We start from the raw sequence: 16,580 nt of genomic DNA on the forward strand, positions 1-16,580 counted from the left end.
AGTTGGAGAAGGCTGCTTCTCCAATTTCTTAAAGGAGCTCTGTGGCTTCACCTTTTCCTCCTTTATGATCTGGGCACTGGAAGGAGGGCTGGACTTTCCAGCCCTATTTGGGAAAGTCTTTCTCCCCGCCCTGTTGGGGGAGGACTTCCCAGCCGAGCGTTCCTGGGAAACAGCCTTCCCAGGCAACATCGGCAATAACGCACTTTTCGGTCCTTGTTCTGTTATAACTCCAGTTTCTTCACCGATTATCTTTTGTTGCTGGCTTTGACTTATCAATGCGTTTTCAATACTGCTGTTCTGTACAAATCTCTGTGGAGTGATCCGCATGTTTGCGACCTTTTCAGTGAAGGAGATGGAGAATTCCGGAGCAGCCATGGACTTGAACTTCCTCCGGGCATCTGGATAAGATAACTTTTCCAGCATTTTTATCTCCTAGATCTTCTTCTCCTGCTTGAATGTGAGGCACTCCTTGGAGATTGGAGCATGTGCACCCGGGCAGTTGACTCACACAGGTGGTGGTGTGCAGTCAACCCCAGCATGTTCGCACTTCCTACACATTTCGCAGGTTGTTGAACCTGTACATCGCAATGAGGTGTGGCCAAACTTTTGACAGTTATAGCACCTCATTGGTGCCAGAATATATGGACGAACAGTCAGATGATACATTGCCACTTTTATCCGTTCAGGTACGGTCTCGGCGTCGAAGGTAAGGATGAAAGCACCGTATCGAGTAGCTTATCACCCACAAGCCTCTTCAACCTCTTCACGTCAGTTACACCGTGACGTGCTAGGTACCGGATTATAGTATCATCGGAAGACTTAACCAAGTCCCTGTGGAATATAACTCCCTTATAGGAGTTTAGGGTTTGGTGCTTCTCGATTTTCACCTCTATCTTTCCGAACAACTTGGCTTTAAGTAGCTGTCTGGACTGTTCAGCCGTAGATGTCTTTATAAGTACGGATCCATCGCGGAGCTTGCGCATCTTGTCGACTTCACCAGCAACAATTTCTTCGATGGAATTGCTGATCATGAAAGGACATTCATCAAGAAAACTCTTACCATCGACCCTGGAAGCAACTAGGAATCGAGGAAGACGTTCGTCACTTACATAATTCACTGGAACTGGAGTATACCGCTTTCGTTTCTTACCTTTTTTTGACGCGTTTTTTTTAAGGGTGCCACCCTTTGGAACAGAAGAAATAGAGAGAGGTTCCATTTTTGGTCCCATGAGCACTCCGGAAATATGAGGTCGACCTTCGGCAGAGCCAAGGAGATGTACCGAAGGCAAGGCTATATACTCCAGAGGGCACCCGGTATCTGGAGGGGGTCGCTAGGAACTACTCTCCCAGTAGCCATGCATCATCTCGCCAGGATCCAAAACTTGTGATTGGCGGAGGATAAAACCTCTGTACTAACCTAATCTACCTGAGGCAGAGAGGGTTGCCAGACAGGAAGAGGAATGAAATTTAAGAAAGTGAGAATAGAAGGGTAGAAATAGTGATGAATAATAAAGAGCACAGGGGGTAGAAATAGTGATGAATAATAAAGAGCACAGACACCTCTCAAGCAACTCGGGGGACACCTTGTTAGTCTGGCCCTACACCGAGGCCTATCCATCATGGGAAACCCTGAGCTGGCACAGCCCTCGGGATCAACAAGCACACAAACTCCCACACCGACATCAAGGTCATGGTGTCCCTAGAGGGGAGCTGAAGGATGGTCATAGAAAACTTGGAAGAGCACAAAAGCATTACAAAGATGCACTAAAAACCAACATGAAAAAGTGTCAAATAAAATAAAAATAAAAACAACTGGGAAGCTACTACACGTAACCGCACAGTCTGGCGTCATAATGTCTGGGAAGGAACTCAGCGTTTTGAGCAAGAAAGGCAGAGAACAGAAACTGACAAGCGCAATGCAAGAAAACAACAGGAGCTCTTGAAGAAAAACCAAACTGTGTTTCTAGGATTGGCCTCTGCAGTCACTTAAGATCTCACAAAAACTAAGTTTTTCAGGAAGACAATCATACTCGTCAATGAGGGATAGCCCATCACTGCAAAATGAAGTCCTTGATATATGTTTGCCTTTGTTTGTGCAGACTAATCTTAATAATAACCTAATGGATTTTGAGGCAGTTTTCACCTGTCGTACCTGCTAACTTTCCAAATGACCTATCAGTAAAATCCTCATTCGTCAAAATATGTGGGAACCCAATGCACCAAAATGCTATAAAACATGACTAAATTAATGTATTTTCCTCACTTCAGATAATTACGAGTTCAACAGCATTAATATAAAACACTACATGCAACCAATAACATTACAAGGAACAAAATATTTCACCTCAGTTAAACTAACACAAATAGAGGAGTAACACCTCTTTAAAAAACCGGGTCTAGCTGGCCCGGCTGGTAGTACCTTGCGAGGGTCCCTAACAGGGTTACGGTGAAGATAGTCAACGGTTTGGAAGGCGGAAGACGACAACCAAGTCCCAACGGCCGATAAAGCGGATGAACTATCTTCATTTAGCAGCGTCTGTACTTCAGTGAAGCGGCTGCGAAAGGCGTCTGACTCCAGAGGAGCGACCTATTATTGAGCTCCAGGGCTTACAACCTTGGTTCTACTACCGGGAAGGAGTTTTCCGACCCATACTGGTTTGAACAACCAAGTATCATGGAATGTCGTCACAAAAAGGACACTAACTCGTTGAGGGAATCTGCCGCTCCTACGAGTGCAATCAGGCCTGTGGATTCTGGGGAGCCTGAGCGAAGATGCTTTGAGGACATTACTACACGTACAAAATTCAAGACGAAACAGAAATACTACTTTGGGACGCTGAATGTCAATTCACTACTGAAAGTGGGAAAACACAAAGAATTGATGATGATGATGGACAAACACAACATAACCATCTTAGCCATCCAAGAAACAAGATACCTAGATGAAGACATAATGGACTTTGAGAGGTATAGGATTTATAAAGGCAAAAGGGCTATGAAAATAGGTAAGAACATGCCTTTACTTGGCACAGCTTTTGTTGTTCATAAGAAGGTTGTCAGTTCAATGGTGGACTTCTTCAGCCCCTCTGAGAGACTTTCCATTCTAACTCTCACCTGCGGTAACAAAGGATACACGCTGATCAATGTGCATGCACTAATCAGTGAGGACAACAGACGTAATCCTGAGAAAGTCGAACAGTTTTGGGACCTTCTTGAAGAACAGTTGGAGAAAATACCATCTAAGAACATCAAGATCTTATTAGGTGACGTTTTGGGACCTTCTTGAAGAACAGTTGGAGAAAATACCATCTAAGAACATCAAGATCTTATTAGGTGACTTTAACGCTCAGCTGAGAATAGAACCACAATTCAGATCAACAATTGTAAACTATCCTGCTCACAAAATGACTAATAGAAATGCTATAAGACTCATCAATCTGTGTCGCACCTTCAATCTTCAGATTATGTCAACATTCTACAAACACAAGGCAAGCAAACAAAAAACTTGGCGATCACCAGGCAATGTGTATGGAGAAAAACAGATTGATCATGTAGCAATATCCAGGAGAGCGATTAAGGAAATAATGAACGTTAATGTGCAGAGAGGTGCTCAGTTTGATTCAGATCATTACCTCTCCAAGATCAAAATTAATTTAATTCCTCTCAACAAGGCTCTGAAACCAGGAAACAGAATTTATAAATACGACTTTGAAAAGTTAAAAATCAATCAAAATGTCTTAGAACAATACCACCAGCAACTGACATTTGAATCTCATAAATGGACGGACATCGCCTTCAAGATCCAACAAGCAGCTAATACTGCAATCCTGACAGCTAAGAAGAGAAAGCATAAATGGTGGAATGAGGTCTGTGATGAAAGTGCTGACCCAAAGAACAAATGCCTGGAAAAAGTGGAACTCGACCCGAAGATCTGAAGATTTCGATGTGTTCCGTGAAGCTCGAAAAGAAGCAGCCAGAACTTTCCGAAGGGCCAAGCGACTATATGAGAAACAGCAGTTAGAACAGATCGATCAAGATTTCCGGAAAAACAATTCCAGAGACTTCTATCAAACATTCAAGACTAATGTGAGAGGGTGACAAGGCCCCCGCCTTTGTTTTAGAGATGAAAATGGAAAGCTGGGCTTGACCAACATAGAAAACTGTACGACCCTGTACTTTGAAAACCTTTTTAATTGTGAGGAACCAAAAGAAAGATTCCCTGTGTGCGACCCAATCCACAACTACCCAATTCACCCCCTCCTTGTAAAGAGGAGATCAAACATTATAAACAGCTTCAAGAATTATAAGGCAGCTGGTGAAGATTCGATAGTGGCAGAACTACTGCAGCTGGCAAATGATGAAACCCATGATGTACTAGTCAAGCTTTTTGAAGATATCTGGAGAACTGGGATGATACCAACTGAATGGCTGTCAACACTAATCCACCCTCTGCACAAGAAAGGTGATAACAAGAATGTCAACAACTATAGGAGCATCTCATTAGTATCTGTTCCCTATAAGATTTTCTCCAAAGCAGTTCAGAACAGAATAGAAGCTCACCTTGACTAACAGATTGGGGAATATCAGGCTGGCTTCAGAAAAAGCCATTTGTGCCCAGAACAGATTTTTAACCTGAAGAGCATCATCAGGTACAAGAAGACAGGAGTACACAGCTACGTGGTCGTGTTCGTTGACTTTCAGAAAACATATGACTTCACTGACCGCGAGTCATTAATGAATATTTTGGAAGAGTTTGGAGTAGACGATACGTCAAGAAATTTTATCAAATAAACTCTAACCAACACAGTGTCGAAAGTAAAATTTATGGGTGAGATCTCAGAACCGTTTACAATCAGAACGGGTGTAAGACAGGGAGACTATCCCCACTCCTCTTCAACTGAGAAGAAGAAACAAAGGAAGATCAGTTCAGACTTGGTCCTAAGCACAAAGGGGTGTACGTTGACTGCCTGGCCTTTGCATATGATCTGGCCATTTTTGCTAACAACATAGATTCAGCAGTCAACAAGATCAATAGGCTGTGAGAAGTTGCTGAAAAGGTAGGATTCCAGATTTCTATTCCGAAGACAAAATATAAGACAAACATCTGTGATGGACCTGAATGGATGATCTTGGAAAAATCGGTCGTGTCAAGAATTTCAGATATCTTGGTGAAGTCATCCAGCAGAATGGATTAGAAGAGGAATCGATCAATGTCAGTATGGGGAAGTTACACCAGGCATACCAAATGACAAAGAATATCTATAATAAAAAGTCTATCAGTATAGGGGCCAAGTTCCAACACTATAACACAGTTGTAAAACCTGAGGGATTATATGTGTCTGAAACTTTGACCTTAAGTAGTAAAGGTCAAGCTGACCAGCTGGAAAAAAGAGCATATCAGATGTAAAGTTTTTCAGGCATTTGCTCTATTAACCAGCGTTTCATCTTGGGTCTGACACTAGACTCGTCAGAGTGGGGTGTGTCAGACCCTACCCACTGACGCTGGGTTTATGCAGGTGAACTTATCAGAAGCCTTATAAGAGGCACAGTCTGATAACTGCATACGGGAGACAAATCTCCACAATGGAATTATTGCCCGCCTAGCAATTCCGAATGGAAAATTCTCCATGGGAATTTAGAATTTTCCATTTGGAAAAAAGAGAGCGCAGGATACTAATTCTTTTTTTTTTTTTTTTTTTTTTTTTGCTAGGGGCTTTACGTCGCACCGACACAGATAGGTCTTATGGCGACGATGGGATAGGAAAGGCCTAGGAGTTGGAAGGAAGCGGCCGTGGCCTTAATTAAGGTACAGCCCCAGCATTTGCCTGGTGTGAAAATGGGAAACCACGGAAAACCATTTTCAGGGCTGCCGATAGTGGGATTCGAACCTACTATCTCCCGGATGCAAGCTCACAGCCGCGCACCTCTACGCGCACGGCCAACTCGCCCGGTGAGAAAAATTCTAGGTAATAGGTGGGTTGATGGACAGTGGTGAATGAGACCAAATGAGGATTTGTACAGCAAGACAGAACCTCTCACAGCGTCAATTAAGAAGAGACGGCTACTATTTTACGGTCATTTCTTGAGGATGACTGATGATTGACTAACAAAAAGAATATGGAATTTTATTCAATCTAAGGCAACAAGGCCGAGATGGTTCCAGGAATGCGATAAAGATCTGAGGCAGATTGGTATTTCAGACCAAGAAATTCATGACAGGAATGCATTCAGAAGATTGGTGAACAACTATCAAGGTTTCAAAATGGCATCAAAGACGGAAAGGACCTTCGTCTGAAGAGCATAAACAGGCACTCGTCGCTGGGCTCAAAAGATACTGGCAGGAAGTCAAAGCCGGAACATGAACAAGACCTAGACACTAAAATGAAGTTGGCTGTTACCATGCAGTCCATAGGGGCTCAACTCGATGTATTAAAAAAAAAAACACTTATCTTTAAAATGCACCAATACAATCTATTTACACAATATAATTTGTTTATGCACACAACTAATTAAAACTTTGAAGTAAAGAGTATGTTGCTGGACATAATTATACGCACCCAAGTTATTTACATTATTAACACCATCACATGCACATCTGATTTAACAGCTAAAGTTGTGGCTTGCTTTGCTTCTTCAGAAAATCAATCAGAACTTCTGGTCTTCAAAATGGAAATAACTTCCAGAGTTCCAATGGACACTGATGACTTGAGCTGTGTCCTGTTCTTCTTAATCAAGCTAAAAATTCATTCACACTGCATTACTATGTGATATGGTAAGAACAGACAGATGAATCTCGAGATCCTGCTATATTTATAATGTCCATCAGCTCCATGGATATTCAAAAACTGTGTCCATTTTGAATCATTTGTAACTTGGTTACTTACAACACCAGATAAGTCGTCTATCCGAAGAGCTGCAAACTGGCTTTGGAATTCAATCACAACATCAACTCTTGTTTCATTTTCTCTTTTACACAAAATAACAGGAAACTTCTCCAAAAAGAAATTAACAGAAGAAAACTCTGTGCTTCTTCAATGGCATCAAGTTTAGTAACCTGTGCAAGTTTTAGCATACCGTTCTTAAAAGGGAACTTTTTAACCATGAAGTCACAGGCTGCACAGAAATAGTTTCTGCCTGATGAGAAAAACAGAGATTTGTCTTCATCTTGTAGCACCTTAACCAAGTTTCAGGTTTGAATGACAATTACCAGTTCTTCATCATCCTTCTGATTCTGGATTGGGTGATACTGGACATCAAGCAATGCAGACCATTTAACTACACTTGGCCAGACAAACTTGATGAGCATCTGTTTCAACAGATCCATCATTAATTCAAACAGTACATGGATATGTGGGGAAGCACTCTGAAGGACAGTATTGATCTTATCAAATGATGGGATAGTCGCATGTAAAAAAGTACAAAGTGCCTTATTTAGGCCAGAGGAAAGAAACATAAACTGATTTTCTTCACGAGATGTAGTGGGATTCACGTTTCTGAGAACAGGTGAGTCACGTTTGGAAGAAAATGCCATTCAGGCAGAAGATGAGGAGGAGGAGGAGGAGGGAGAATCACATACTCTCTTCATTTGTTTGTCATCAGGTCTATTGTGTCCTTTGGTAATAGTACAAAAATAAAATGGCAGAAATATTTGGAGCACATACTACCACCTCATCCTTAAAAAATGAAAGAAGTGGATCCCACTGATCTAATAATCTGTCTAAACACCTGGCTAGGGATAACCATCTTGTGCACACATGCTTCAACAATTTCTTAGTTCCTTTTCCATGCATACTTTGAAATTTCTGAAGACGTTCTTTTCTTTTGGCACTCTTGTCCAAGTAATAGAAAATATCAACAAGAATCTCATCAATTCTAACTGGTAAAGTTGCAACAGCTTTCTTTTTTTTTTTTCCTAAGAGCTTTACGTCGCACCGACACAGATAGGTCTTATGGCGACGATGGGATAGGAAAGGCCTAGGAGTTGGAAGGACGCGGCCGTGGCCTTAATTAAGGTACAGCCCCAGCATTCGCCTGGTGTGAAAATGGGAAACCACGGAAAACCATTTTCAGGGCTGCTGATAGTGGGATTCGAACTTACTATCTCCCGGATGCGGGCTCACAGCCGCACGCCTCTACGCGCATGGCCAACTTGCCCGGTAACAGCTTTTTTAGCAGCTAAGTTAATTAGATAGCAGCTGCAACCAAACCCAAAAATATCCTGATGAGCTGCTTTCAAAACTGCTAGAACTCCATTTTTCTGTCCAATCATAACAGGAGCATTGTCAGAACAGAATGCCAGACAGTTCTTAATTGACACTTTATTTCATTCCAACTGCGATAATAGCAGCTTTCCTATGTTGCGCCTTGTTGAATCCCCTTCCAATGCTGGTACCAATAAAACAGTACTTATAATACTTTCTCGAGCAGCAGCATAAAAAGTAACCATTATGGGATACAACTTGGAATCGGTATCATTGCTTCCATCTGTCGACGAAGAAAATGGACTATTCTATAAACAAGAAACAATGTCCTGTGTTGCAGTTCGTGCCATTTCATTTAGGACACACGTTTTTGTGCAAGCACAACCATACCTTTTTTGCAATTTCTGACGTAGGAAACATCTTTCTGAATAAAGCTCCCGCATGATCAGCTGCACTCAATGAAATATTGTGTTCCACTAAAAAAGAAGTAAACTAACACTCGGTCTTTATTACATCATAAACACTATCTCCAGGTTTGGCAAAAAAAACTGTTTATTTTCTGATTTTCTTCCTTAGATTTCAAATTATCAAGATGTTTAACACACTTTACATGATTAGTCAGGTCGTTTTTGCTGCCATGTGCTATGTTAATATCACAAGAGCACATGGTACAAAACACAACTTTGTCACCTTTTCTCAATTTCAGTATACGTGGGAAACTCAAAGACTAGGTTTCCCTAAACACCTGATGATAATGTTTCATCATAGATTTACTCATGACTACCAATAAATAATGATCATATGACAAAATAAGCAATGAACACAATTCACATTACTCCACAACTACATAACCTCAGCTTTGCAATATGTGGCAATAAATATGAAGCAAATGAAGCGACGAACATAATTCACATACTTTTCCATAACTACAACATAACCTATACTTTGTAATTCGTAGTGAAGAACAAACAAACAGTTTTTCATACAGGACGGTAAATGTTATTATCGAACGAATCAATGTAAAGAACAAGCGAACAGTTATCCAAGAGTCAATCTCTTTTAACACAAACAAATCAATATTGATCAACTTAGATTCAGGATGCATCCCGTATTCCCAGTCGAAGACTGTAATGATCTGATGAATATAAATCAGAGCGATGTATCAAATATTTGCTGGTCACACAGCGTGTATCGCTGGCATGCGGAAGCTTGTTCTGGAGCAAATTTTAAAAGGAGCATCTTGATATGTAAAATCGTAAAAAAATTATAGTTCATCTGTAAAATCGTAAAACACAGTCTTGCCGTAAATTTTACGGACGAAAAGTCGGCAGGTATGACCTGTGTAAAGAGCATTTATCAAAGAAGTTTTAAGTGTACAAAACATTAATCTATGATAAAAGGGAGCCAAGTAGTAGGGATATTACAGAATGAAGTGCCAAAGAAAAAATGGGTCATCTGAGAACTTTCTTGGCTTATAAAGCCTAAACTATATTCAACAGACCGTAAGTATAAGTATAAGAATTGCTAAGCATAAAGAACTCTATAAAAATTCTGGTATATCTTCTGTAAAATATAGCATTCAGTGAGCATTTTTTATGTTATAGTTTGCAGAAAAAATCAACCTTAAAATCAAAAACCATATTTTGAGATTATCACATTTTTATTCATACATTTATATGTTGTTTATTCACCTCAATAACCTTATTAAAATAAAATACCCTTTATAATATGTGTCCGACTCATTGGCTGAATGGTCAGCGTTAAGGCCTTTGGTTCAGAGGGTTCCAGGTTCGATTTCCGGCCGGTCAGGGATTTTAATCACGTGAGTTTAATTCTTCTGGCCCGGGAAATGGGTGTTTGTGTTCGTCCCAACACTTTTCTCTTCATATTCAGACAACACACTACACTACCAACCACCATAAGAACACACAATAGAAATTATATCCCTCCATATAGGGTTGGCGTCAGGAAGGGCATCCGGCCGTAAAACAGGGCCAAATCCATATGTGCGCCAAAGTTTGCACCCGCGAACCCACAGATGTGGGAAAAGCAGTGGAATAAGAAGAAGAAGACCCTTTATAATATGTAATTTGCATGTACAGTATAGTTTAAGAGTTGTTTTATTGAAAGCACAGGAATGGTTTAAATATTGTACAGTCAACTGGAACCTTGCAAGTGAAGTAGACATGTGTGCGTGAGTGCTGAGTAGTGTAAACAAAATGAGAATAGGTATTGAAATCCATAAGATGGTCATCGGCCGGCAGAATAACTGCGTAACATATCAGGTATGTAGACTGAGAAATGGCATTAATTACTTTGAAATGGTATTGTTAACGATAGTGATCACTGTGCTTTTAGTAACTGGAGGAGTGGAGATTAATCCTAGACCCCTGAGTTGGGAAGACATTGAAATAATTAAAGTCAAGGAGATGAGCCAAGCAGACATGACTAGGGAGCCGATTATGGACCAGAACAAGGATATTCGGAACCTGAAAAATAGCCTGAAAGGTGATCTGGCAAGGATAAAAGAATGCCTAGATAAATATCAAGAGGAGATGCAAATGCTAAAGGAACATCACATGGTGTTGGAGAAGCACGTACGAGAACTGGAAATACAGGTCCAGAAAGCAATGCTTGCTCAATCCAACAGATACCTCATCATTTATGGAATTAAACAGTATAGGGGTGAGAGTAAACAATTGTTATTATCATCTGTGTTGGAACTCAAAATGGCAGGATTGAAAGTACACTGAATCTGATATGGATGACGTGCAGAGAATAGAAGAACTCGAGGAAATAGGCTTACTAAATTGCTACTGGTATATGGGATGAGAGCCTACCAAATTCTCTTTAATGCCACAAATTTAAAGGGGTCGGAGGCATGGAACACCAGAGAGATGGGTTCTGAAGAGAAGAAAAAGGAAAGTTCTTCAATTCAACCTGGGAAAAGCCCAAAAAAGATTGTCTTAACAGTATTTATATGGAGCAAGAGATTTATTATCATGGGCAATGTTTGCAGGAAGAGTTACTTGTCAGTGCAGTTGGAGGCTTTGGCTTAGGAAGACAGTGCAATGCCATTGCGACAAGGCAGAAGAAGTAGTGCTGATGCATAAGAAAAAAGAGCCAGCAGGATTGCTGACAGCTACAGACAATGTACAGAAGACGAGGACAGTCACGAGTGGTGAGGAACTTCCTGTCAGTAAATGCGTAACACCTGTTGTTGAATTAAAAGCTTGTACCAGTAGAACACCTGCAGCTGTAAGAAGCAGTAGTAAAACATAAGATCGAAAGAAAGAGAAACAAGGACAGAATATGAAAGCTATTTGGGCCACGAAGAGGGATCCCGTAGATGCAAAGGGAAATAAATGGGAAGGAAAGGCAGTAGGGGGCATTTGTAGCTCTCCTCGTGGAAGTATAGTCCGAATTGATAAGCCTATAAATACAAGGAGTTAAACAGGAACTGTGACTGATAACAGGGAAGCAAAATAACTAGAATGGAGGGTTGGCTTTGTTAATATAGAAGGTCTGTTAAGTCAGCTGGGGAAAGTTGAAGTGTCTGAACTTGTTCATAATTAAGAAATAATTGCCCTTTTTTAGACTCATGGCTTCCCGAAGGGAGGACGCTATTGTGGAAGGGGTATGCTACAGGAAGTGAAATAAAAAAAGAAAGTCACAAGGCAGAAATACGGGAAGAATATCACTTCTAATAAAGGAGTAATCAGATAGAAGAATTATCTAACAATATGGAGGATGTATCAAACAATCACTACTGATCTGCATTTAGGGCAGTCGCCCAGGTGGCAGATTCCCTATCTGTTGTTTTCCTAGCCTTTTATTAAATGATCACAAAGAAATTGGAAAATTATTGAACATTTCCCTTGGTAAGTTATTCCAATCCCTAACTCCCCTTCCTATAAACAAATATTTGCCCCAATTTGTCCTCTTGAATTCCAACTTTATCTTCATATTGTGATCTTTCCTACTTTTAAGGACACCACTCAAACTTATTCGTCTACTGATGTCCTCCCATGCCATCTCTCCACTGACAACTCGGAACATACCACTTATGTAGGTGCTAAAGGGTTTATTGTGTCACTTATTCAATACATTATAAAATTTTTTAATTTAGGAATTTATTACCATTTCCATTTGAGACATGTTTCGCCCTTCTTTGAGGGCATCATCAGTCATCACTTGCAACATACCACTTAGTCGAGCAGCTCGTCTCCTTTCTCCCAAGTCTTCCCAGCCCAAACTTTTGTCGGAAATCACCCAGAACAAATCGAGCTGCTTTTCTTTGAATATTTTCCAGTTCTTGAATCAAGTAATCCTGGTGAGGGTCCCATACACTGGAACCACACTCTAGTTGGGGTCTTACCAGAGACTTATATGCCCTCTCCTTTACATCCTTACTACAACCCCTAAATACCCTCATAACCATGTGCAGAGATCTGTACCTTTTATTAACAATCATATTTATGTGATTTCCCCAATGTTCTTATAATAACACCTAGGTACTTACAATGATCCCCAAAAGGAACTTTCACCCCATCAACACAGTAATTAAAACTGAGAGGACTTTTCCTATTTGTGAAACTCACAACCTGACTTCTGCAATAACCTCTTGCTTTGTATAGTCACTGTCGAATCACTACCAAAAATATTGCTTCCCGATCCATCACTTCCAGTACTGTCATCTCTCAAAGGATTAATCTCTGCGTCTGTAAGAGAGTATCACGGCCCAGTCATTCTTCTGTCAATGAGTAGCCTCTAGCCTGCGAAGCAAAAAATACCAGTGAAGTATTTGCTTTTTGGTACTTCCCCTTTATAAGTGGCAAGAATTTTCAAACTTGATATAGTACATAAAGCATTCTCGAGATGGCAGGAAAGGACATTATACCTCCCAAAGCAACTTACTCAAAACTCAACAGACAGCATTCCATGTTCTATCCCTAAATGATATGAGTCAAAAGCAACATATATCGATCAATTTCGTATTTGTCAATTATGAAACAGAGATGGCAGGAATGTACACAACTTCTTGATTCATAAGGTGAAAAAAAGATCCTAGAAAACAGCAGTGATGCATGTGTAATAGGCATTCTAACTTCTGCCTGCATCGGCCATTCATGGTACGTCGAACCGGCTGAGTGATTATAGTCCACCGAATGTACAATGAACATCAAATTGGCTTGAGTGGTTAATCCAGATTGTTTCAATATGTAACAAATAATTACACTGAAAAGTATATATTCCTAATAAAAAGAAGTGTGCTTATGATACAAAACAGAGAAGAAATTTCAATCATAAATTCAACGGTCTTCATAAATAGTTAAAGGATTATGCTGATACAGGTATTAAATAAATAGACAATTGCAACAAAATTCATGTGAACACATGCTTTTTCCAGCTTCCAAGAAGCAGAAAGGAATGAACACTTTATAAGATTAAATGGATAATGAAAATGTGCATGCAGGTTACTGACAGCCTTTAAAATTACAGCAACTTGGATACTCACAAAAAATTGCATTTAATTGTTTATGATCAAGTCCCCTCTACATGAACATACCTCTCTCATAGGCATCCTTAATTTAAGGATCTCGCTGTAACGTCTCAACACTTCACGTGGGGCATGAATCTTGATAAAGTTCAGTCCATTTGGTTCAGGTGCTTCATATTCCAGTTCCAGACCTGCAAAAACAATTTTAAGAATATTAACAGGCTAACAATTTTCTAGAGCTTCTTTGTTGCAATGTGTAATTAGTACACAACACTTTAAATAAACAATACTCAACCGCAAAGAAAACACCGTTTCAGATGAACTTCTCCAAAATGTTCCACTTATTATAATTTTCAGAATATAAACCACATGTGATTCTGCAAAAATACTTTCAAACTTTCATTGAATATGTTGTTTAGAATATATAAAATTGTTCAACTGAATCATAGACAGTTGGCAACAAGGTAAATAGTTGATGAGACAATCAAGAGGTGGCAGCACTGTATGGCATTTGTAGTAAGAGCACAGAACATGGTTTGTCTCAAACAAGCATCCACTAATTAGGAAAAAAAGTTGAAGCATTAATGGTGGGTAATGGATGCACAGATGGTGCTTTGGCAAGAGAATATCAAACCATATTCGTGGAAGCATGTTTAAAATAAAGCATTGTATTCAAGAGGTACACTAAGTTTCAACATGGGAGGGTATTTAAAGTTATGAACTTCATAAAAGATCACAAAAGATGAAATTTCAGTAAGGATTCCACCTATTCAATACTGAGTGTATGTTGTACAGCCTTCGTTTGGGTTCATATGGACTTTAGTAGTTGCAGCAGTACTTGGATGTAGAACCATCATTGGACAGTGTATACCTTCTTCAGCTATGAACTTCAGTCTATCTGTATCCAGCCTTCGTAACCATTCAGGGCACCTGTTATTAGCGGTTCCAAAAACCCCATATTGAAGTGAGAATTAATTCTTTGGGTCTAACCAAGTTCATCCTATGCATGTTTATTTTTGGAACCAAACCACACATCAAACAAAGTGTTAACTTCATATGACTTTAAACTCTGCAGCGTAATTTCAACAAGATCAAAGAACTAAAGACATATACAAGCTGGACAAACCACCATATGTACAAAACAATGGAGTCGTCGTCATTTTAAAAAGATTTTATACTGAAGTGCAATATTATCATGTACCATATTTTATTTAATATTAATCTATGTACGTGTTACAGTATGTTTTAAAGTTGTTTCTAGTTATTGTGTTTGCCTGATTTGACTCAGTGGCTGATGATAGCACAAGTTTAGTGCCGAAACTAGTACCTCATGTGAACGACATGTGATAGATTCATATTAATAAATGTTTGTGTGTTGAATAGAAGGACCCCTATTAATTAATTTCAATTTTTGTAACATGATTTCATTCAAGGGACCGGTTTCGACACATTTCTGAAGCGCCATCGCCTAAATTACAAAACTAGCAAAATACATAATATGTTATGATAACAATGTATAAACACAGTGACACAAATATTTTCTTGACAACAGTTTCACATTTAAAAAATTGAGGATTTTATAAAATATTTGGCGTGTTTTTGCAACGCATATGTACATGCAAAAGTCTTGTGTGAATGTCATACATTCAAGTGTGACGATGTATTTTTATAACACGTTAATCAAGCAATAGCCTGCAATTTCCACACCCTTAGCTTTCTCTGCCTTATCTCAGTCATCTTTTATAACTTTCCTATCTTTAACTTAGCTATCACAATTCTGTGATCTCCTTTGAAAGATTCACTTGGGAGGGCTGTTACATCTACCAACATTTTCCTGTTACCTTTCTCGACCAAAATGTAATCTATCAGAGTTTTGATTTTGTTATTCCAACTATATCTTGTTATCTTCTGACTGTTTTTCTTTTGAAACCATGTATTACCAATGATCAGCTCATTTCTTCTACAAAAGTCTACCAAAATATCTCCAGCCTTGTTTCACTTCCCATATCCAAATGGACCTATAATCTTTTCATCTCCTTTTCTTTCCTGATCCTATGATCACAACTTGTTTGTCCTGTATATGGCCTCCCAGATATTCAAGATATTCCTCTAGATCTGTATCTGTATTTCCTGTTTGTGGAGCATACCCTTGAAATATATCTGTAACACCAGTTTCAATTCTCAGTCTGACCTTAATAACCTGCCATTTATGTTTTCCACCAATTCTAGTTATTCCTTTAGCTCTTTTCTAATTATGAGACCTGCACCATTTTTGGCTTCTCTTCCTCCACGATAGTATAAGGTGTATCCTTTCTTTAATTTCCTCTCACCTTTTTCTTTCCATTTTGGTCTCACTGATTCCCTGCAATGCTGTATCTTTGTCAACCATAAAATCTACTATTTCTTCCACTTTCCCTGTTTGTGTCACTACATTGATGGCCGCTATCTTGATGTATTTGGCTGCTGGTCTCCTATTTCTCACACTTCTCCAGCATCACAAGAATTACACGTCATTTGTGGGGAACGCCCGAGCATTTTCCGAGGCTTCAGTACACTTGTCATCATACCAGTATAGGCTTTTATTAATCTCATAATGGGACCGTACTGAAGTTGATATATTAAAATTATAAAATTTTATTTACAACCACCTATTCAATACATTTCACAATATACTCATTGGATTATAGTATAATCATGAAGTATCTTAAATAATGGGACATGTTTCATTCGGCATAGCGAACATCATAAGCCATTAATGCACAAAGACTAAGTTAGGGCCCTGAGTTTAAAAATGATCAAAATAGTATCCTCATATCAAAAGAGTAACCGTGTCCTAATAAAAGAGTGATTATCAACGATCAACACAATATAAAAATAGA

The 16,580-nt window shown here is 39.4% G+C and overlaps 1 protein-coding gene across 1 annotated transcript in view; it reads right to left on the minus strand.

The window, feature by feature from the left end:
* The window catches only part of LOC136856865 (anoctamin-1), a 286,578-nt gene that overhangs the window by 215,503 nt on the left and 54,495 nt on the right, over positions 1-16,580 (minus strand). The window contains exon 3 of the mRNA XM_067135069.2: positions 13,771-13,892. Coding sequence (XP_066991170.2) covers positions 13,771-13,892 — 122 coding nt within the window. The remainder of the gene's footprint in view (positions 1-13,770; positions 13,893-16,580) is intronic.

Source organism: Anabrus simplex, chromosome 1 (genome assembly GCF_040414725.1).
Source record: "Anabrus simplex isolate iqAnaSimp1 chromosome 1, ASM4041472v1, whole genome shotgun sequence".
In the NCBI taxonomy this organism is placed as follows: Eukaryota; Metazoa; Arthropoda; class Insecta; order Orthoptera; family Tettigoniidae; genus Anabrus; species Anabrus simplex.